We start from the raw sequence: 24,631 nt of genomic DNA on the forward strand, positions 1-24,631 counted from the left end.
GGGAGCTAGACCAAAAACTAACCTGTAAAACAGAAAGTGTTGTAATTATAATTCTTTATCTTCCTTTATCCTGCACATGTTCCTCAAGTCAAATTTCTTTCTGTGTGATTCACTTCCCTTGACCTGAAAATTTCTAAAGAACTCCAAGGTTTGTCATGTAAACATATCTGACAAATGAGCCCCACCAAATCTTCAGAACTATCCAGAGAAAACTGAAATCAACAGGCTCAACAATTCTAGACTTAAGTAAATTAAGACTAGATACATATGTCTTTTATTACTTCCCTCTCCATCTCTGTTTACTAACAGTTATCTCTTCCTTAGAGAAAACTGCCCTCCCCATCAGTTCTTATTGGACTATAAGTTATAGTATATCACCCTACCCTGCCATAGGAATGAAAATGTAACCGTGTTCTAGTTAACCACAATATCTCATCTCCCTAGGAAAATACATTGTTGTAAAGAGAGTCAAGATAGGGCAATCAGAGTCCTTCTCTGAGATTGTCTCTAGGAAGAGATCCCTTCTTTCTGGAGGCATAGAATAAGAAGATTGCAATCTTGAATGTGTATGTGGAAAACATTTAAAGAATGAAGGAAACAAAAAGAATAAGCAGATGAAAGGAATGGTATGAAAGAGAGTGAATCCTATGAAGCTGGAAGTTGTTTTCTCCTTGAGATGCCCAGTTACTTGCTTCCTTAGAAATTCATTCAATTCTACAAAACTCTTATTTTTCTATCAATTCCCAATTTTTTACCATGGATAATTTTAATGGATTTCTGTCAGAATAAATGAATTCTGACTATTTTAAATGCAAGTACATCAAAATGATAAAAATATTTTTCTTGTTCTTAAGTTATCTGTAAGTCATTTATATTCACAATGGGAAAATTATTTAGAGTGAAAGAGCTGAAAGTATATTTAACAGTTATCTAATCAGAAATCAATGTGCTATATATAACTTGTGGTTACTAAGATCTGTGGTTAGCACATTATTTAAGAAAAGGAAATTAGATTTTTATAGTTTCTTGCAATGGGAAAATTTATGAAAATAAGTGCTTTGTTGGATAAAATGACAACTTTAAAAGTTGTGTCAACTTTACATTTTATCTCGCAATATCCAACTAGAAATTTTGGATTTTAAAAATGTAAATACATCTATAATTTTGTCATCCAGAACAAGAAATATGTGTGGTATAGAAGAGCTAGAGTTGTCCATTGTGATAAACAAAGCCAGACAAGGACACTATAAGAAAATCACAGGCCAAAAATCCTTGATGAATATAGGCACACAAATCTTCAAGAAAAATTAGCAAACCAAATTCAATACTTTTCAAAAATTTCCTATCAATCTTCATTTTGTACATTTTTTTTCATCTAGGTTGTAATCCCCATGGAATTCCCACCACCCATTCACCCATGTGCAATCACCACAGTAGAAGGGATAAGTTTTCTACCTCTTTTCAGATGTAAACAGATCCCCTCTACCCTGTAGTTTAAACTATTTTTTAAAGACAATTTAAACTAAGCAGAATTAAATATTAAAGTACCCTTTGTTCTCTTCTACCTCAGCCTGCCCACTGTGATTTATTCTCTAACTGCATTCCCAAGGCCCTTGAGAACTGAGTTTCATCTCTAGCAAAATTCTCTCCCGTTCCAAGGTTGATAACAACAAGATAAGCATTCACTCGCCTTTACCAGCTGTTAACTCCAGGGAATACTTTTTACTGAAGAAGATAAACACTATAACTCATGAAGCTTATATTGCCAGGCACCTCCTCAGACTGAGTGCAAATCCCCTTATTCACATCCCTGCACCTTCTCACATTTCTTCCCCCTAATATAATCACAGCACCCCCACTATTCATAGAACCAGCTTCTTTTAGCATACTGACCCTGCCGAATCCCATGGTAGCCACCTTGTACAATAAACTTCTTTGTGCAAAAACATTCTTAACCGTTCAGAGTTTGGCTTTCTGGGCGGCAAGCGGGTTGTTTACAGAATCACTAAGTTCCTATTTCAGGAGACATCTGGGACCAGAGGCAAGATAGAGCTATTGAAGCCTGCTCCCCAATGGGTATATATGATGGTGGACAAGAGTTCAACATTCCAGGTCTTGGTCCAATAAAATTTCAAAAACTAGGAGAACCTAACACATCCATTTCATGGAGCCCCTTTGAAGAGTAGTTTATGACAAAGGCTGTTGTCTCTAACTGGGAAATTGGAAATATTTTTAAACCACAATTAGAAAAATATAATTTCATAAGGACTGCTATTCTCACTGTTCTCTTCTGGCTCTAAATTCCCTACAGTGAATTTTTTTAAAAGTTGGAAAAAAGTTTTGAAGCTACATTATATTAATCTTAACAATATGTTAAATTATACTATATTGTCAGGATCATGCATGTTATACACAATCACCCATTTGATTCCCCACAGCACAAAAACATTCTAAACATTAGAGGAAAATTTGAAATCATATAACTTTTAGTAAATAAGCAAGATTTACTATAAAGTGACAGCATAGCATACTGTTAAGGCTAGAATAATGTTAAAGTAAAAGAGTATTATTTATAATTACCCTGGAGCAGGATTAAACTGTACTGTCCTAAATGCTCTGGTAAATGCCAGCCTTGCCTATGGGGAGAAAATCAAGACAATAGGTTTTGATAAATAAGTCAAACTACTCACAGAATGAAATTTTTATATAGCTGGGCCTCATCATTCCTAGATTGTACATCTGCAATTTTACGTATGAGTTAAAATTTACTTGTAAACCCCCAGTCAATACTTGTCTCACTTTGCCCGGGGTCACATGTGCGCAAAGCCATAAAGAAATGTGAGTCACCTAATCTGCAAGTTCTGGGCAAAGGAACTTGTTTCAGCTCTTAGACTATAAATGAGTGTCTTTAGCAGGGCCTGTATAATACTCTGTTTCTCATATTTTGTGTTCTGTTTGTGATTTTGCTGTATAAAATGGTTTCAAGTATTTAGTATAGTTGTGAAGTACTGTTTTAGTTCCCAAAGTACACGAAGCCTACAATGTAGCTGTCATAAATATTTTTTTTGAGATGAGCTTCCTTTAGGCATGCATATAAAGATCTGAGTACAATCTGGAAATACTCAACAATACATCTTAAATAGGTGTTTTTTAAAACAGATACTTAAAACAAGACTTTGTATTGATCTGCTGATGAAATGTGATGTTTTGTCACTGAACAAAAACAACAAAGCCATGAAAGTAGTTAATGAATGTACTCAAAATGAACATCTTCTCTTAAAATACACATTGTAAAGAAAATTAACTGAACCACAACGAGAAAATATTTGCAAAAACATTTACCTGATTAAGGACTGTTTCTCAAATGTGTAAGGAAATCTCAAAAGTCAATAATAGGGCCCTCCCTGGTGGCAAGGCAGGTTAAAGCACAGCACTGAGAAGCTAAAGTACAGCACTGAGAAACTAAGGCCACTTCAGCATGAGTTCGATCCCTGCCCCAGAGGTGACCCACATGGTGCAGCAGACCTCTCCTGACCTGCCCACTGCTCCCCTCAGCAGTGTACTTCGTCAGTCGGCCTGTTCTGCTCCCTACTCTGTCTGAAGAATCCTCTTACCGCCCCTGCACTTCTGGCCTGCACCCCAGTTCTATATGCATAAATAAATAAATAAATCTTAAAAAAAACTCACTAAAAATTAAAACAACAACAAACCCCAGTAAAAATGGGGTTAAGCTTTGCACAGACAGTTCACAAAAAAAGAGATATGCACAACAAATAAGTACATGAAAGATGGCCAAGAGCCACCATCCGCCCCAATAAAATAAATCCTGGTTTGTTCTCCATCAAGCTCATCTCTACTGTACAAATCCCTAAAAGATCAGCCAGTATCATCTCCTTTATTTTCTACTGTAATTACTGCAATCCCCTTTCTATCTCCATTTCTTTTCTAAAATTTCTCGCAGAGAAGACTGACTATTGTGAAGACCAACACTTGCTTTTACTTCTTACCTACTCAACCTCTGACCATTTGACAGTAGTCATACTCCTTCTTATATCTCTTCTTCCTGTCCTCTGGTCAGCATTTTCTGACCCATTCCCTTCCAGTCTGTGGATGTTCTTTCTGAGTTCTGGCATGCTGAAATCTTCTAAATTTAGATGTCCACTCAAATTTCTTTCTCAAGCTTTTCAATGTCTACAACAGCCCACCAAGCAGGTCTCTGTGCACAAGTGGGGATATCATTTAATATCGCTAAAACTAAGTCTCTGCATTTTGCTCAGCTGAACAAAGCTGGGAGACACGAAATAGATAAGGGGAACCAGTAAGGTTGCCATGGAAACCTAGTGTGGGTCCACATGATCAATGTGGTCTATCAAGAATCCAGGCAAACACACCCCAGCAGGACACCTCCTATGTGCAAGACCCACCTAAACCTGAAGTCCCTGCATAAACCTGAGGTCCCTGCAGATAGCAACTAGCAGAGACAGACTCCCCCAGTCATGAAAAAAAACAAGGAAACAAGTAATAAAGGAGACCCCCAAATATTTCCTTGGGGCAGATAACCTCTTCTGTCCCGCCCACTGCTTCTCTTACTTAGCAGTGTTTTCCAATAAAAACGCCTTTTCTGTTCCTCAATCTGTCTCTGGTGAATTCTTTTACCTCTGTGTCTCTGGTCTCACCCTGGCATTTCTCCCCACCTCAGCACATGCTATAAGCCTTTTAAAACAGACATGCCCAGAATCAAATACATTACTTCCCTGTCAGTGCCTGCTTTTGTGTGTCATTATCTACCAGGTCAGCAAAAATAGCCATCAAAGTCAGTCTTTGTGTTCCTAAACCCTTAACTCCCCACACAGTAGGTTCAGGGTACAACTCCAGGGGTCACCATTCCTTTATTGCTTACAAAAGCCATTCCATTCTGCCTCAACAAAGCTTTCAGTTCTGTTTCTTCCTTCCAGTTCTTACTGCTTTTGTTTTGTTTTAGGCCCTCCTAGTATTTGATTTTCAATAGCTTCCCAACTGGGCTCTTTCTCATCAATCAATTTTCCACACAATAATTATAATTATCTTTTTAAAATCCAATCTGATTGTGTGATTGCCTAACAACCTTTGAGGTCTCTTAAATGACTTCAAGATAAAGGTTAAACTGCTTAGCAGGAATACAAAACCCATTACATTCTGCCACTGACCTAATAAACTCTATTGCCCTCAATCTGAAAAAAAAAAAAACTTGTCAATTACAAAACATCAATATTACCTATATTGGCCTTCCCTGGTGGTGCAATGGGTTAGGACACAGCATTGCAAACTGGCCGCAGCCGCTTCAATGCCAGTTTGATCCCCCACCTCGGAGGTGACCCACATGGTGTGGCAACCCTTTTCTGACCCGCCCACTGCTCCCCTCAGCAGTGTACTTCATCGATCTGCCTGTTCTGCTCCCCACTCTGTCTCTGGTAAAGCCTCTCACTTCCCCTGCACCTCTGACTTGTGTCCCAGTTCTGTATGAATAAATAAATCTTTAAAAAAATGTTACCTATATTACATTATTTTCTTTATGTGAAATATTTCCCACATCATCTTCACAACCTGAAAATTTGTTATTAATCATTAAAACCCATTGACAGCCATTACTTCTGAGTGGACTGCAAAGATACTCTTACTCAGATATCTCAGTGGTTCTCAACACTGACAGCCCATTATAATCACATGAAGGGCTTTTTAAAAAAAAAATACAGATGTCCAGCCTCTACTCACAGAAATTCTGATTTATTGTCTAGCATGACTCTCAGCGTAGGTTGATTTAAAATATTCTGCCAGAGAATCTAAAATGCTTAAAATATAAAAATTGAAACAACTTCAAGTTTTATTGTACAGGAGACAATAATTCATTGTTATTTACAATAGAAAAAAGTACATTAAGTGATAATTTATGCACTAGAACAAATAGAGGAGAGAGGAAGAAAAGACATGTCAAGAAAGGGTCTTGGTGATACCTATTATAAATCAACCAAAGAGCTGTAACTTTTCTTTTGTTCACAGAATCCTACAAATCTGTGAGCAGTAATTCAAAGCAACTAATTTGTAATTTAATCACTGTAAACATTACAAAGGTGCTATTCTATAATTAATCACCATTAATCTTTAATGTCCAGAACAATTTCTGACACAGGCCAAATGTTCAAAACTGCTTGTTAAAACAAATGAATGGGGACCCTCCCTGGTGGCACAACAGGTTAAAGCACAGTACCATGAAGCTATCCCAGCCACTGCTATACAAGTTTGATCCCCGGTCAGGGCTGTGACCCACATGGCATGGCAGACCTCTCCTGGCCTGCCTACTGCTACCCTCAGCAGTGTATTTTGATACATATGCTTATTCTGCTCCACACTCAATCTCTGGCCTGTATCCCAGTTCTGTATGCATAAATAAATAAATCTTTTTTAAAAATATGTGAAGCCTTGGGTTTAGAAAAAAAAAAAGGTCAACAATAGCATTTATACTTTCTTAAGACAGATTTATAATTATTGTCAATGTTGGTTGCAAATTAAAATGAATACTCTATTTTTGATAATTAAAGCATGCATATGTGTTCTACTTCTTGGATGAGGTAATTTTAGATTACATTGAGGAAAAAAGTACTGACAAAATAGCTCATTTTCAGTAATTTGGGTTTTCCCAAATGGTGACATAAGAGCCAGTCATTCTGAATTGGACAGTTTGAGTTCCTCAAACTGAAATGTAGGTCAGAGCTTTGCTGACATTTCCATTTGCCTTATTGCTGAAAATCTGAAGTGATCATTGACAGGCAAGCTTCTGAGAAAGAAGACATGATGCAGGTGACAAAGTGTAGCACCCTGACTCTGAAGTGAAATTATGTCCTTCATACAAGCTGGAAGGTAAAAATACAATTATCATCCAAATACTTGAAAACAGCTATCATTTCTTTTGGAACAGATGTGCCAAGTTATTTTCTCATGTATGTTTTTGTGATATTTCATATAGTGATTTCTGATGAAAGCTAAATCTATATAATATTGTCTGAAGTCACATATTTTAAATAACAACTACATATATTCTATTAGGTGAGTAGTTAACTTCTAACTAGAAATATATGAGGCCCTATTTTGCCTATTATAAGAAGAAGATTTTTTTGTCGCTGAAGGATTATTGAAGGGATCCGTATATTCACAAATCATGGGGACGCAGGTTCTTAAAATGTTGCCAGATACTTTATGCTACTTGATGAGGTTTGTTTTAGTGTTGCTTTACATGAAAGGCTCAGGTTTTATTAAATGTAAAAATAATTGAATAATGTTTATTATTGAATAACTAAACTATTCAGTAATGTAAGTAACCAGTTAAGGGGATAATTCCAACTATAATCTAAGGGCAATGTTGTTTGGAATCTTTATACTGTGTCTCTCTATTTCTACAAACAAAAGTTTAACTGGCAGCAACACATATGCCTCTGTCAAACTTCATGTCTTTTCATTTTGAATGCTTTTCCTTTTCATGTTCTGAAATTTATTACTTTTTTCCAAGTTTTTCTTATCAAAAACATATTTCTAAGTAGGCCAAGAAAAGAATTCATCATTAAGTGTTGACCAAAAGAAGAGTTTTCTGATGTATAGACTACCAGATTAATTGGAACTACATTTATCAAGAGTCAGAATATTCTAGTAAGGTAATTCATAGTGACTTTTGAGAATATAAAATCCCATTCCTTGGCTTTACTCCTTTACTTTTATTATATACTAGCCATGCTGCTTTCCTTCCTTGGTAGTACATTATTTTTCTTCCTATCTTCCTTCTTTTTCTCCTTCCCTTCTTCTTTCTTGTTCTTTCAATCAAAGGTTCTTAATAAACAAATAACTTCTAAGGAAACCAGTGATTAAATTAATATTTTTTGTTATTTTACTGATATTTCATCAAAATATTACAATTTAAGTATTTTCATATTTTTTTCCAGAGGGGCCAAAAGTTTTTTCCTGCTTTCAGGCATGAATCAAGTCATGATTCAATGGGATGTGGTAATAGCATTTTATATATTCTTCAATTGGTGTCATGGAGGTATAGTATTTTAAATATCTATCTCTTTTATTCCTCAAACAAAATATTGAGTATTCATTAATTTCAAGGTACTATATTAAAGTCTCTGGAGAATAAAAATTATTAGTTTGGGAAAATTACAAGCACACAAAAATTATATGGAATGAAATAAATAAGTCCGGTCTCCCTCTTAATTCAGGATTCCTTTCTCCAACATCCCTAGTAGATAAATCTCTAATTTCTATATGAACAGAGCAAGGAGCTTTTTACTTTGAGTTGGCATGTTCTAGCTTGGAACTATTATTACTTTTCTGTAATAGCCCATAAAACAATTGGATTTAATTTATTCTCATAAGCAATTTGGTGGTAACTATGCATTGGACACTATGCTAAGTCTTCTATTCCTCACAAAAACTTGGTACAGTAGTATCATGACCTATTGTTATCCCATCTTATTATTCACACAAATGTCTGCTGACAGAAACACATATCAGCAGCTTTGAGGAATCCAGGGATAGAATCTACTCAGGCAGGGGGATCACAGGGACTCCAGGGCAAATTTTTATATTTTGAAGGAAGATCTGAAGGTGATACAAGTTATTCAGAATAGTGACAAAAACAAAACCATCTTCTATTAAGTTGGGACATAATTATGTTAAAGACACAGAGGTAACCCTTTCAGCAGCACAAAAGACAGACACTTCCATAGTCAAACCAACAAATTTAGGACAAATAAGAAATGAATGACTTATATCAACTTCTTGATAAATGTCAACGATAAGAAGGACTCCTTTTCCTACATTCAATTGATTAATACAAAATATAGAGAAATAAGATAAGCTCCTATGATATGATACTAAAGACCATCAGCTGTCCAGCTTAATAATATTGCTCAATCTGATATAAATATTTTAATATCATCTAGACTACATATTCCCAAGTTTTCTACTACAATGTTATGTCATCATCCCTTTTAATGGCTTTGCAGAAATAAAAATATGCTATTTTTCTCCTGATTAAATTCCTATTAAAGAAAAATTAAGATATTTTGACATATTTCTTATATAATCTATGATTTTTACTAGCACTGGTGAAGTCAGTGAAAATTTTTTACTTTTTCTTGTAATTTATTCTTAAATATTTTGAAGCTCAGTAATCCAGAGTTTCCTTTACTTGTTTTGAAAACCAAATCTTAATCTTTTGATATTTTTTATTAATGAGAAAACACTACTCACAATTCTTCCATGACAGATGCAGTTCTCTAAATTTATTTAAAACAGCAAAATGCTTTCCTAAAATTTCCTTTTCATGCTTTTAGCTTTAATATCCTATTGATAATGATGGAATTATTTTTTATCATTACTTCTGTGTTTAAATTTCAATTATATTTCTATTATAAAAAAGAAGTTTATTATTTACGTTTTGTATTTCAAAGGTAAGGACCTTTTAAGGTTAACTACTAACCTTTTATACAACTGTTTTGATATTACTTTAAGATATTTCAATACAGGTATTATCAGAAAAATTCTTATATATAAATTAGACAGAACATTTAGTACGTTTTCCTTGACACGAATTAAATTTCATTAAGATTGCATTGATTTTGACTTGAGATTTTGAGAAAGGCTTTAAATTATTGATGTTTTTGGTGATTAAAGTAATATATTCAAATATAGCTTTGAAAAAATACTTACACAAGAAGAAAGAAAATATTCTAACACACAGAAATTATCATTGCTAATACCTTAGTGAATTTATCTTTAATTTGCCCATTTGTTGTTAACACTGAGCTTTTATGCAATGTTTGGCAATTTGCTTTTTAACTTAATAATATATTCTGAATATTTTCCCAATTTACTAAGTTAGGGATTAATTTTAAGTGATTACCAAACAGTAGATTTTTGACATTAGTAAGAGTATGAGTTTATTCATTAAACTCAAAACTTTCTGATAAATACAGCCTTTATCGACAAAAGACTGTATGCTTGATTATATTAAAAGAATGCATTTGTATTCTTCAGTGAAAAGTATTATTTCTAATCTTGCCTTTGAAAAATGGTGTAACCTCATAATGCTTCAGTTCTCATTTTAAAATAGGAAAGTTAATTGTCTTTGCTCTTTAGCGAGAGAAGGTTTAGACAGAGAAGCAAGTCTTGTGTCATACTGCCGAACATCAACAGAAGCATGTTAAAATCAAAATGAAATAAGTGAAAAGATAATATTCTAAAGCCTTGTCCAATGGAAATCACTTGAAGAAAAGAACAAAATTTAAAATGAATACCATATAATTCTGAATCTCTGATTTTAATGTTTACATGAAATTTATTGTTTTATCTCTCTGTTTCCAGGGCTTACAAATATAAACTGTTCAGGTCATTTATGGGTAGAACCAGCCACAATTTTTAAGATGGGTTTGAATATCTCTATATATTGCCAAGCAGTGATTAAGAACTGCCAACCAACAAATTTTAATTTTTATAAAAATTACACCAAAGAAATATTTCAGATCACAAGAATTAATAAAACAACAGCTCGACTTTCGTATGACAACTTTCTGGAACCACATGCCTCTATGTACTGCACTGTTAAATGTCCTGAGCATGCTAAAGAAACACTGATATGTGGAAAAGACATTTATTCTGGATGTAAGTATTGGGGTACATTAGAAATCCAAATGAAAGCTAGTTTAACAATCAAGTGATAATTACCAATCTTGTCTAAAAATAAAAGCAAATTGAGTTAGCTCATTTCTTATATTAGTTTAATATAGGAATTACAAATTTGTGTAAGGTATCAAGTTGGTGAAATATAAAAGTTAAGGAAGTTGGTGGTATCTGTGCAGAGAGGAAAACACAAAAGTGGTCTACTGGGAGTTGTCACCATCCACCCTGAATATTTATAAGGGCCCAGTATTCCTGAAGCTTTTGATTCTCAAAAGAACCAAAAATATGAATTTTTAATGTTAATAATGCAAAATTTTCAATGTTGCTCATACACCCAAAAAACAATTGTTCTGCACTAGCCTGAATAAATAAGGCATACATAAAGGGCGGTATCCTCAGATTTTAAGTGTTGTTTTGTTCATCTGTTTTTACTTGTTTTTATGTTTATCAAGTGAGTATCATCAACCTGGTAGCAGATCCCATTGAGAAATTCAGAGGCTAAGCTTTAGAAAGAAAAATCAGTTGCAAAACTAGCTTTATATTCCTGATGCATTTTTTTTAACTAGATATGTAACCTTGAGCAAGTTGATTAACCAATCTGAGCCTCATGTCTGTAATATGGGGCCAATTAAGCCAGCTGTGGTAATTCCCAATTTTTTTAAGTATATGAGGAATTTTAAAATACAACACCAATGTGCCTAAATCCTAAAAACAAAGAAACAAAAATGCATAATTTCAACAAAGCATGAAGAGATTCTGAGACAATTGCTTGGCCTTAATCCCACTGCTTCAATTGTGAATCACTGCATTTGTTATTGTAATTATTAAGAAAAATAATATGGTTAATGAAATTTTAAGGTCAATGAAGATATGCTACATTCAATTTGTACTCATAGTATTCTCAAGATGTTTAAGTTATTATAGCAATCTAGGCAGATTTGGACAATCATATATCTACTTCTTGATACTATTAATATGAGATATAAATTGATAAATTAGGCATGTTCTATCAGATTTATTCCCTGTGGCATCTGGACCATTTTCATGCTCCCTTCCTCCAAAGTTTGCCATTCAAATTCAGATTCTTTTTTCTCACTTCCCCTTCTCAGTTAGTATGGGTGACCTGCCCACCACCACCTGACTCCCAGAGTAGATTCCTGAAAGTAGGAAGCTTCCTACTAAACTTAGGCCAGTGTCCTACTTAAATCTGGGCACCTCACATTGCATGATCAGAAACAAGAAGAGCTATAGGAGGAGCTAAAGGTAAATTGAGGAAACATAGTATTATGTGTTGGAGTCAAAGAATAAAAATTGAACACTACTCCTTCAACTGATAACATAATAAAGTTGCCCTAAATTGTGGGGAATGAAACCACAAGTAGACATTTATCTGGGTTATGAAAACTCCTTAGTCCATCCACATCCTCAGGAAACATAAAAACCCATTTCCTTTTTTTTTACCCTGTGAGGGTACAGATGGAGGGTGTTGATAAAATAAGTAGCTTCTTTGAGGCAATTAAGCAAATTTGACAGTCATGGGGAAAAGTTAATGTTTAATTCAAGCCAAAAGAAAAAAGGAGGCAAAAGGAGTCCTCCATCCCCAGCTGCAGGTAGGGTGATTGGTTAATTGCACCAGTTCTCCCAACACTGGCTGTGGCCTCTCCTCCCAAACAACCACCAGGCAGTTATATAAGGGATCTTTTCTAGAACAACAAATAAGTGACACTTGCATTCTCTGCTGATCACTGCTTAGCAAAGAACATCACTTTTTCCATTTACTGCCTCTCTGAGCTAGAACTACTTAATAGACCTCTAAGTTTGAGACTGAAATTGTAACAGCTGGTAGAACTTTACCAAACCCCTGGATTCTATTTTTTAGTCATAATCTTGAACACTTCTTAGACTCCTATCTGTGATTAAATGCACACATATTATGGGAAGTTTGTTCTGAGTCTTACCAATCATGGGATAAAATGTGATATGTTGTCTTTATTCACTTAAAAATGTGAAATTAAAATAAACAATACATAAAAAGTCATGTTCCCATTTAAACCTTTACTTTAAAGTTAAATATATTTGACTTACATTTTAACCACCTCTGATCTCTATTTATTGTAGTAGAAGTAGACTTATTATCCAGTAAAAACCCCCAAATATTCCTCTTAAGCATTGCTGCAAGGCATAATTAGGTTGATCTGTGACCCTCTTGGATATGGCTTTACCAGAAGTATTACACTTCAGTTTCATTTTTTTCATTATCATTCACTTATCAAGTCAATTAACTCATAAAGCAAACTTTACTGAGTGGATGCTATGCTCCAAAAGTGCATTAAATTCTAGAAACTTAATGAGAAAATAACGACTGTGTTTTCGAGAAGTAGTCAGTAGAAAATTATCTGTGGGCAGGACTCTAAATTAACAAACAACCTGGCTTTGATAAATGACTGTACCAATAATAGGAGTAGGTTGGGGTTTGTAGGAAAGAACAAAATTTAATCTCACCCTTGTATTTTTCAATATATACTCTAGAATCTAAAACTTCTAAAAGGAAGTTTTTATCCTTGGATATTGAATAACCTGGCAATGAGACCTAACAACAATCCAGTCTTATTCTCATAACCATGCTTACATTCCCATTTTTACATAGCTTCACTTTAACAACAGTGTTTATTTACATGTGTGTATATAATCTATTTGATCGTTTGCAAGACATTTACTTCATATAGAATGCTATATAACCCAAGATTAACAGCTGACCTTTATGATTGTCAAGCCAATGATACTCTATCTGAAATCACAAGGGGAGATAACATCAGCACAAATCACTGTAATCAATATCCAACATGACTTAAATCAATATCCAACATGACTTAAATTTATGTTTCCACATCTAACTCCTATAAAACTAAAGCAAAACATCCAGATTTCTTTTACCCTACAGGAGACCAGTCTTTCTCTGTGTAATTCAATACTACAACTCACCAAAATATTTCAGTGTTCTTAACTACATGAAAATAGTTTTTTAATTATAAAATAAAATTATACTCATTTGTTGAAGTATTATTTAAAACTTTAGACAAGCCAAAAATAAATATACATCATTTTTATAGTTCTATAATCTCACCACTAACAGAATCCCTCTAATAATTTTGAATATATCTTAAACAAGTTTCTTTCTTTCACTCTGTCTACTCTAACTTCTTTTACTTCTTTCCCTGCTCACCCTTCTCTCTCTCTTTCAGTCTGACTCGAATAACAACTATTATACTATACTATTTAGCAACCCACATTTTTCATTTTGTTATATGGTGACCACTTAATAGATTAAATATATTGGGAGGCCAGATATTTAAATCATCTTCAGTCCAGATAATTAAGTTGTCTTCTACAACTTAATTTTGAGATGCATTTTAACAGTATATTAAGTTTATTTAAACTTATATTGGGATATCAAGTTTGTTTCCAAGATTTTAATTATTATGAACAATATTTTAAGGCACATCCTTTTAATAAAAATTTTGTGCATATCAACAAACATTTTATTAAGAAAACATTCCTAGATGTAAAATTGCTGGATTGTAAGCTATTATTATTACTATTACTAATACTATTACTATTACTTCCACTTTCAAAGACTGATATGCCAAATATTCTCCATAAGGTTATTACCAATTTGCCTTTCTACCCGCAGAGTTTTAGAGGACTTCCCTAAATTCATTCCAATACAACAGAGTAAGACTTTTCAAAATCCTTGCCAACTTGATAGGTCTAAGTGATATCTACTATTGTTTCAATTTGTATTTTTATGTTTATTTTTAAATATATTTTTTGTTTTGCATGTAATATTATTGGTAAATGATTTGTAGGTTAAGTGCAGAAGTATATTTGTATCTAAGATAAAATCTTTGGCTGTTAATTCAGGTGCATAAATGCCTATTTTTTTATTCTTTATGAGTCTTCATTATTCCATTTGTCTCATTCATCTTTGAATAGTCTAGTTTCCCAGAAAATATTGCATATATATAGGGACAAACTGAGAAAATGACACCTGAAAAGTATAGGTATGATCAATACTCAATGTTTCCATATTTCTTTTTTTTAAATCTTGATCTTAGTAATTTATTATAGGATGATGAAACTGAAAATTCCAGATGCTGTTCTATACTGGTGGGGTTTCATAGACTTAAGAATCCTCAAAGGCTCAAACAATATTTTAAGAACTCTTTCATCTTTTCCCATTTCTTGGGTTTTGTTTTCCCCTGTATTGGCTTCATTCTTAAATACTGTTTCAGTATGACAGTAAGATGGCCACCAGCAATTTGCAGCTTACATGTTTCCCAGACAGCAACTTCTGAAAGGAACACCTTTTTTCATGTTGAGGCCACAAAAAGTTCCTTGCACAATTCTGATTAGCTCATATTGAGTTACATGTTTATTCTCAAGGGAAATAGCTAGTCAGCCTTGCTCAAGGGCACAATTCTGTGTGGAGTATAGTGACTTGAGGTAGGGATGGAGTGGGATGAGATGAGAGAGTAGGGGAAACAACAGTTTTCTAAAGGGAAAGATAGCATACAAAAGTCCATAATAAAATGTTCCCCATAATATGATGTTCTCCAAATATGGCCACTCTAAGGAAGAAACTGGGGGAGAAGTGAGGAAAAGGAGAGATTCTGTGAATATTCAATACTTCTCATCTTTTTTTTGTATTGTGATAAAATATATATAACATAAAATGTACCATTTTGATCATTCTTAAGTGGCATTCACATTAATATGTAATTATCAGCACTATCCATCTTTATAACTCTTCATCATGTAAAATTAAAACTCTGTACCCACTTAGTAGCAACACACATTCCTATCTCCCAAAGCCCCTAGCAACACTATACCTTCTATCTCTCCACATCTGACTATTATGAATGCCTTATATAAGTGAAATCATTCAGTATTTGTCTTTTGTATCTGACTTACTCTACTTAACATAAAGTCTTTAAGATTCAAACTTGTAGCATGTGTGAGAATTCCCTTTTGTTTTAAAGCTGAATAACACTCCAGTGACTGCATGAAAACCAAAATTTTAAGATGAGTAATGGAGTAGGTGCCAGGGAAGGAGAGAATCTATCAGAGCAGTAGGAAAACAGTTTCACAGACACCAACAAACACAGAGGTTTCTAGGAAAGAATGACCAAAATATCAAATGCGACAAAAATCAAACTCAGTGGTGACTGCAAAGAGATCCTGGGATTTGTTGAATAAAAAGTCACTAATGAGGCCCTCCCTGGTGGCGCAGTGGGTTAAAGCGCTGCACTAGGAAGCTTAAGCCACTTCCACATGAGTTCGATCCCCACCTGCCCTGGAGGTGACCACATGGCATGGCAGACCTCTCCTGACCCGCCCGCAGCTCCCCTTAGCAGTGTACTTCGTTGATCTGCCTATTCTGCTCCTCACTCTATCTCTGGTGAATCCTCTCACCCTCCGCATCTCTGGCCTGTACCCCAGTTCTGTATGAATAAATAAATAAATCTTAAATTTTTTTTTAAAAGTCATTAATGATCTTAAGAAGGGTAATGGTAAAACTGTTTAGGAAAACTTGATTGTTTGGGGTTCAAGAGTAAATGGGAGTTGGAGAAAAGACTAGGATAATGGGTTTTTTAAAAAAGTTTAACTGGGGCCCTCCCTGGTGGTGCAATGGGTTAAAGCACTGCACCATGAGGCTATCACAACCACTGCAGCACGAATTGGAACCCAGCCAGGGTGGTGACCCACAAGGTGTGGCAGACCTCTCCCAACCTGCCCACTCATCCCCTCAACAGTGTATTTCAGTACACCTGCCTGTTCTGTTCCCCCCTCTGTCTCTGGTGAATCCTCTCACGTGCCCCCCAACACGTCTGGCCTGTACCCCAGTTCTGTATACATATATAAATAAATCTTTTTTTAAAAAAAAACAGTTTAACTGTTAGGAAAAGGAGAAAGATACAGTAATAGCTGACTGGAGAAAATTTGGGAAGGGATTTTTTTTAATATAAGAATTTGAGAATACCCACACAAAACCAGAGAATATTGTAAAGTATGTGAATAAGAGAAATACTTGATGGCAAAGTAGTTCACAAGGTGAGGTGGTGGGGATAAAATAAGGGAGGTATTAAGTAAGGGTTGATTGGTCTGGTTTAAATAAAATAGAAAATATATTTGTTTGATGGCTCTCTTGCTGCAGATCCACCAGATGTTCCAGACAATGTAACCTGCGTTATTAATGAATATTCAGACAATGTGATTTGCACTTGGAATACTGGGAAGCCCACGTACATAGACACAAAGTATGTGGTCTATGTGAAAAGGTAAGTTCCCTCCCTAACACTTTAATTTGAGCAATTCCATTCTAGTTCAGAGTAGTCTATCTTTAGCTGAGATCCAAGATATCAGTCTGAAACACTAAATATACTTTGATTATCCCCAACTCCCTAATTATGATCCATGAAGCCACCAAAGTCCTTTATGGTATACTAATAGTTTCATTCAGTGCAGTGATGTGTTCTGTAATCTTCCTGTTCTCTTTATTCACTGGCCGATAACTGGTGCCAGGAGTGTAACAGTGATGTAGCACTACTATACAGGTTCAAAAACTACTTTTGTTTAATCCCAATTGTAATCACTTTTTAGGGTTTAGGAAATTATTCAGTTTCTCCAACTGTCATTTCTTTAATCTTGACAGAGGCTTTTTTGATTTGTTCTTATGTCAAAACCTTATTTGGAAGAGGAAAGTAATATAAAGTCGTAAGAGCTAATCACTTACAGGGTATCATAAAATAAAAAGTTTATCTGCACTATTTTCTTAGTGCTGCGCCACCAGGGAGGACCATATCTGCACTATTTTCAAGTAACACAGTATTTTTGAACAGCTGACTCTGTAGAAAGAGATGCTATATGTGTTTAACAAGTCAGACTAATTTTTCTAGCTGTTGCATATATCAACAGTAAATTCATTCTTTCAGTCAAATTAGAATGTAAACTCAATGTGGGCTAGAATTTTTGTTTGTTTGATTCACTGCTCTACCACTTGAGGCACAGTAGACCTCTCGCATCTCACCCACTGCTCCCCGTACCCCAGTTCTTGTATGTATAAGTAAATAAATTTAAAGAACTTTATAATATTTTAAATGTTCAAGTGATTATCATCATCATAAACATAAATGTTCTCCCCTAGTGAATTTTAAAAAAATGAGTTACTTTGGACATAAATTGGAAAAAGGAAATAAACATCTGTTCATCTTATAGTTAATTAAAAGCACACCTATGAGCTTAAAAACAGTAAAGAAGCCAATTTTTCCAAATGTCCAAATGTCTTTCCCTCCAGGAAAAAGCTGATTTTATCATTAATTTTGTGGCTGAGGTAGTAAATATCAGGTTTAAAAAAGTTTTTCTAGATCCTGGGTTACTAGGGTGTTTTCCACTTTGGCAGGCTGGCAGAGATTGGCATTTGCAAGGTTTCACTTCCAACTCATGTGGTTTTGTTTTCCAGTAAAATCATATGCATAGAGAGGCTTTTTACCTCAGCCCACCCACTTGTCTCACAGTGGTGGAAAGGTGGTATAGGGGACACAAGGCCTCCTTCCGGTGTGGGCTAAAGTTGTAAACTTTGTCTGCATTGCTTCAAGTGTTTTCTTTTGAGAAAACCGAGGTAAAGAAATTGAAAGTTGGTAGGATGAGTTGCCCCAAGTCCTGTTGGAACAGATGGATTGAATCATGGACTGCTGAGTCTTGTCCAAACAAGTCACCCACCACGCTGACCATGAGGCATCAGGCTCAACTAAAGGTGTTAGATCCTGACTAATGATCACCTCACAATTTCCTGGCGGGAGAAAGCTGAGAGTTCACATGCCAGTTGGAATGTAACTGGTCTGCACAAGCCCAGGACAGTCCAGCCCAGAACAAGCTGCTTTCTTGCACCCCACCTCACAGACCTACCTTTTAAGTATCTCCCCTTAATTCCCTTCAACGAGCCAGGTTATTATAGTCTCCATTCTTAAACTGGTTCCCTCATGTATGAGTCTAATAAAGACTTGATGCTCTCTGGTGAATTCTCTCCCTAGAGAGAAGACCCACTCTGCAACACTTGTTCTGGGTATCTTTGTGTTAGCCACAATAGCAGAGCTGCATAACCAGTCACATATGCTCATCTGCTCCTTTGTATTTTACTGATATCAAAGAGAAGTGATGGGAGGGAAAATGAACCTCTGCATATTAGCACCTACTCTGTTGTCCCCTTAGCCTCAACAGCTTCATGTAAATACACTCTTTTCTATTTTTATCTTGAAGCTCTTGTAATGTCTGGCAAAGGATCTTCTACTACTATTTATATGTCAAATGAAAAGAAATTTGTGGTGGCCCTTCATTCTATTCAAGTAAATTGAGCAAATATTTATTTAGTATTTGATGTGGGCTTGGCATCTTATTAAATACTAGAGATTATTTTTAATGCACAGTATCTTTGTGAATGAAAAGCTCATAATTTTTTTACAATAACACAGTCATCATGAAAAATCAATAAGGTAATTAATTCTAAAGGAGATTAACAATTTCGACTCCTTAAAATCAATTGCCTAATCTGCCAATTCAATAGCCATATCTTCTTCTCTACATGCATGTTCCCAATAGCCATAAAGAATTCTTAGATATAATCCCCCAATTTTTTTGAGAGTCTAATGTTATGTTTCAGTATTTCTTTTAGGATTTAATAAGAGGTATATATCTTAAAATCCATGCCCTCACTGATTCCCTATCTGAAGAGGTAATTGTTCGGGAGTCAGACACATAAACCTAATGACTAGTGTTATATTATTTTCATAACTGCTAACCTCAGCTGAACCCAGAGAGTAACCCAGCTGTCCTACATTTCACTGACTAAGTAAATTCCCCAGTAAGTCAGATAATTATTTCATTACTCTCATTTCTGATCTCAGCATCTTCTTCCTCTCTTCACTCTCTATTAGATGAGCTGCTTCCTATTTCACTGAGAAAATAAGAGTAATGGGAAATACCACAACAACCATCACCTTTCTTACCTAGTAACACAATGACATCTGTACCCATATATCTGGCCTTCCTGTCTATGGCTGTGTATAAGCTACAACCACACTCAGGCCTACTGGTGGAGTTCAAACTTGTGAAACAGTTATTACCCCTCCAGCCTACTAAAAGACAACTGTCCTCTTTCTTTGTCATCATCTTTTCCATCTTTACTGGCACTTACCCATTATACTAGAAATGGCTCTGTTTTGCTGTTGGTCATTACAAATGCCAATGAGGAAAGACAAGAATTAATTCTGTCAGCACTTTTATTTTTCAGATTGCTGACAAGCAATCTGAGAGAATAGTGGGTATAACACCCTGAAGAAATCATCTCCAGCTGGCTTTTGTATAATGCATTCTTCTCTCTTTAATCGAGTTCAGTCAATGTTTTATCCTCTAGTAAAATAAATCTAATCGGCAATAACTAATGACTTTCCCACTGCTAAAATAGGCCAAATTCAGCCTTTTGGCTTCCAGGATACAATTTTGGTTCTCTCCTTCCTTTTGGTTCTTTCTTACCTTTCCAGGTATGTGTTACTCAGTCTCTTCTTATGGATTTCTTTTCACTTTCAGTAAAATAACATTGTTCCAGAGCTCTGCCCTAGGATCTCTTATTATCTGTATCTGTACTCATCCAAAATGGCCAATAAAAATTATGACATAGGGCCCTCCCTGGCGGTGCAGCGGGTTAAAGCACTGCACTAAGAAGCTTAAGCTACTTCCGCATGAGTTCGAGCCTGCCCCGGAGAAGATCCACATGTCGCGGCAGACCTCTCCTGACAGGCCCGCTGCTCCCCTCAGCAGTGTACTTCGTCGATCTGCTGTTCTGCTCCCCACTCTGTCTCTGGTGAAGCCTCTCACTCTCCGCATCTCTGGCCTGTACCCCAATTCTGTATAAATAAATAAATCTTTAAAAAAAAAAAAAATTTCGATCTGCCTGTTCTGCTACCCACTCTGTCTCTGGTGAAGCCTCTCACTCTCTGCATCTCTGGCCTGTACCCCAGTTCTGTATAAATAAATAAATCTTTAAAAAAAAACTAAAAAAAAAATTATGACATAATACTCCCTAATTTATATCTCAAATCCGGCTATCTTCCCTGAACTACAGCTACCACCTAACGTCTTCTCCAACATTTCCCTTAGACCTACAAAATGAATCTAAAATCTAACATCTTATTAAAAAACAAATTCATCCAAATAAATTTTGCTGTCTTTATTAGATTCATGCATCAGGCAGGGATTTTACAGTAAAAAAAAAAATGCAATGAGGTTACTATCAAAAGAAAATAAATATTATTTCAGTCAAAGCTACCTTCCCTTACAGGAAGGCAGAAGGTTCTTATCTTGCAGATTGCCTTAATACTGCTGATCAGAAAACTCCAGATTGATTGATCTAGAATTTTACTTGGGAGAAGCTGAAACTTCAGTTAAATTAGGTGTTTACTCTCTGTAGGGCCTGGCATCATCTACTCCATTTTGGATCTGTTGTTCTTTTTTTATTTTTTTTAAAGATTTATTTATTTATGCATACAGAACTGGGGTACAGGCCAGAGGTGTGTGTGGGGGTGGTGGTGAGAGGACCCACCAGAGACAGAGTGGGAAGCAGAATAGGTGAATGGATGAAGTACATTGCTGAGGGGAACAGTGGGCAAGTGAGAAGAGGTCTGCTCCCATGTGGGTCACCTCAGGGCAAGGATCAAACTCGCAATGAAATGGCTATGACAAGCTTTGCAGTGCTGCGTCCTAACCCATTGTACCACAAGGGAGGGCCCTGTTGTTCTTTTTTATAGCAATTTAAAATCCAGACTCTCTCCTCAGGCTTGCATTCTCCACCTCTGCAAATGGTAATTCCATCTTCACTTGATTTAGGTCTAAGTCATTGGAGTCTTTATTGTTTCCTCTCTGTCATACTCTCACCCAACAAATAATCAATATCTATTAGATGTATCTTTAAACACATGACCTTTTCTCACCACCTATACTGAAATAATACTGGTCCCAACCACATCATATCTCATCTGGGTCAGTACAATTTCCTAATTACAGCCCTACCCTCAACCTTTGCCTTGACATGAGCCATTATTCACAAGAAACCATAGTGATCCTTTTCATATATACCTCAAATCATGTCACTTTCCTGCTCAAAATTTCCCATTTCAGAGATCAAAGCCTTCTGTGACCTTATAATACCTTTTATGTCTCTCCCTCCTTCAGACCTCTGTGATTTCATCTCTAATCCCTTTCCATCTCCATCATTCTATTGAATCCTTATTGGCCTTGCAGGTCTTTGAACAGAGCAAGTGGTTAATAATTGCAAACCTCAGGTCTTCTGTGACAACTAGAATGTTATTCTTGCAGAGATACCCAAGACCTAATCCTTTATTATGTTAATGTCACCTTCTCAGATAGTTTTTTCACATAGTCCAAAAAAATAAATAAAAGTGCTCTCATGTCTACTTTTAGTACTTTTTAAGTCTTCTTAAAACAACAACAAAAAAAAAAAACAAAAAAGAGCAATTATATTTTTTCCACCAAAATGTGTACTCCACAAAGATTGGGACTCTGCTTTGTTCATTGTTATAACCCCAGTGTCTACAGTAATGCTTGGAATATAGTGGGTGTTAACTAAATATTTACTGAATGAATGATTAAATAAATAAAAGGCACTATCACCACTATCAGCATAAATCAACAGTTTATGAAAATTATTAGCTAAACTAGAGCTAGGTGTTTGAAATACAAATGATGCTGACATATCAAAATATAGTGTGCTGTGTATTAATTAGCACACAAAAAAAGAAATAAGACATTCAAAAACATTTTAATATATAGTTCCACATAAAAATAGTTCTAAGGTGTAGTCAATCATTGTACTGAATTCATCTAAAATAGTACTTTGTGTCTTCATGCTAATATGAAGGTAGACTTTAATTTAAAAGCAGAATTAAATCACCTAGTTTAGTAACTATGGCTAATATCAGTTTGAGAATATAGTTCCATTTTGACATATGCTCTCAATATGTGTGTAAAAATACTAGCCACAAACCAATTAAGAACATTATGTGGTTTTCTCTAACTGGAAAATATTAAAAGATGCCCTACTTTGTACTTACAATAGTTGTAATTTTAAAATTTTTCACCTTTGAATTCTTACTTAACATGAGGTTAACATACTTTATAACGATTCTCTTTAGTTCCTTTGTGTTCCCTCTTATTTCAGAAAGAATATAAAGCGACTATAAAAACACTGGAATGTAATGGCATTGAGTGTAGATAGAAGCAATATAACATAAATTTAACTTACTCAAATATGACAATTCAAGTTTCATTTGTAAAAGCCTTGGCATAAATACCTTTTAATCCATAATAATTGTTACTTAATGAGCTCTGTATTATTTTTGAAGGCAGCTAGCTTCCTCCTTTTTTCTCATTTACTCACTTATTAACTCATGAGAACAACAAAGTTATTATTGCTAGTTTACCGATGCCTAACTAGTACATGGGCTTCAGTACAGCAGCTGGCTCTAACTTCTAAAATTTGTCAAGGGCCAGAGCTATAATTTGAACGTAGGTCTAGCTCAAATCCTAAGGTGTTTTTCATCACCACCTCTCGAGGTGCTCCCAGTGATCTCCCTGCTGGTGTGAGATAAAAGGTAGCACCAGAAATATGCAGTGAGACTTAAAATCTGACATATTCAAGAGTAGCAGATGCCTCCTGTATGTTAGGTAGCCCCATCACACCCTGCCCTGCACCCACCACCATTCTCTGCCTTGGAGAGATTCCTTGCTTGCCTCCTGAGATTATCCCACTTTAGTAATGACAGTAAATTTAAAATACAGTCAAAATTTCTGTGAAAATTTGACTCATGAATGCATTTATTTATTGCTTGGTAATGTAAAGTTGGTTTCTTTTTTTCCCTCCTGGATATCTGTTTTGTTTTGTTTTGTTTTTCCTGGAGTCTGTGTCTCAACAAACATATCACTATGGACTCCAGCATATCTAAGTACCTGGCAAATTATAATACTGGCAGGGATATTATGGGTTGAAAAATTTGGTACTTGTTGAATAGACATAATAAATTTCGTGAAGAGAGGCAGATGCTTAGGGAAGAAATGCCAATGATTTTTAAGTTCTTCCTTCTCCACACATTTTATTATATTAGTACAGAGTAGGGACAGAGAGTAGTTGGTGGTATTAGAGAAAGAAAACAAACTGGTGTGTTATTTTATGTCATTATTCACAAACTGGTGTTTGCCTCAGCGGCACATATGGTATCACTGGAACAGTGCAGAGGACCTGGCAAGTCACCGGTCAAGGCTGGTAGTCAAATCTGTGAAGCATTTCCAGTCATTAAATATAAGAATGCGGGCCCTCCTTGGTGACACAACAGGTTAGGACTCAGCACTGCAAGCTAGCCGCAGCCACTTCAGTACCAGTTCCATTCCCAGCCCTGGCATGGCAGACCTCTCCTGACCTGCCCGCTGCTCCCCTCGGCAGTGTACTTCCAAAATCAGCCTGTACTCTGTCTCTGGTGAAGCCTCTCAGTGCCCCTGCACCTTTGGCCTATACCCCTGTTCTGTATGCGTAAGTAAATAAATCTATAAAAAATAAATATATAATATAAATATAAGAATGTAAGGAACTTCTTTTCACTACTGTTCAAATTCCAAGGTAATTTCTTTTCTAAATTAACATATTATGAAGCTAACTTTTATAATGAACCATAATTAACTTAGGAATCTGTAAAAGTAATATATCAAACAAATAGTAAAGAGAATCTAGACCATAGTCATAGCTATCAGAACAGAGAGGAAATAAAAATAAGAAAATAATATTTTTAAATGTTTAACC

At 35.3% G+C, this 24,631-nt stretch overlaps 1 protein-coding gene across 1 annotated transcript in view; it reads left to right on the forward strand.

The window, feature by feature from the left end:
- Positions 1 to 7,998: 7,998 nt before the first annotated feature.
- IL23R (interleukin 23 receptor) overlaps positions 7,999 to 24,631 on the forward strand; it is a 52,407-nt gene continuing 35,774 nt past the window's right edge. The window contains exons 1-3 of the mRNA XM_004679517.1: positions 7,999 to 8,068; positions 10,396 to 10,692; positions 16,925 to 17,048. Of these exons, the coding sequence (XP_004679574.1) occupies positions 7,999 to 8,068; positions 10,396 to 10,692; positions 16,925 to 17,048 (491 nt within the window). The remainder of the gene's footprint in view (positions 8,069 to 10,395; positions 10,693 to 16,924; positions 17,049 to 24,631) is intronic.

This window comes from Condylura cristata, unplaced genomic scaffold (assembly GCF_000260355.1).
Source record: "Condylura cristata isolate star-nosed mole 26May11 unplaced genomic scaffold, ConCri1.0 scaffold00008, whole genome shotgun sequence".
Classification (NCBI taxonomy): Eukaryota; Metazoa; Chordata; class Mammalia; order Eulipotyphla; family Talpidae; genus Condylura; species Condylura cristata.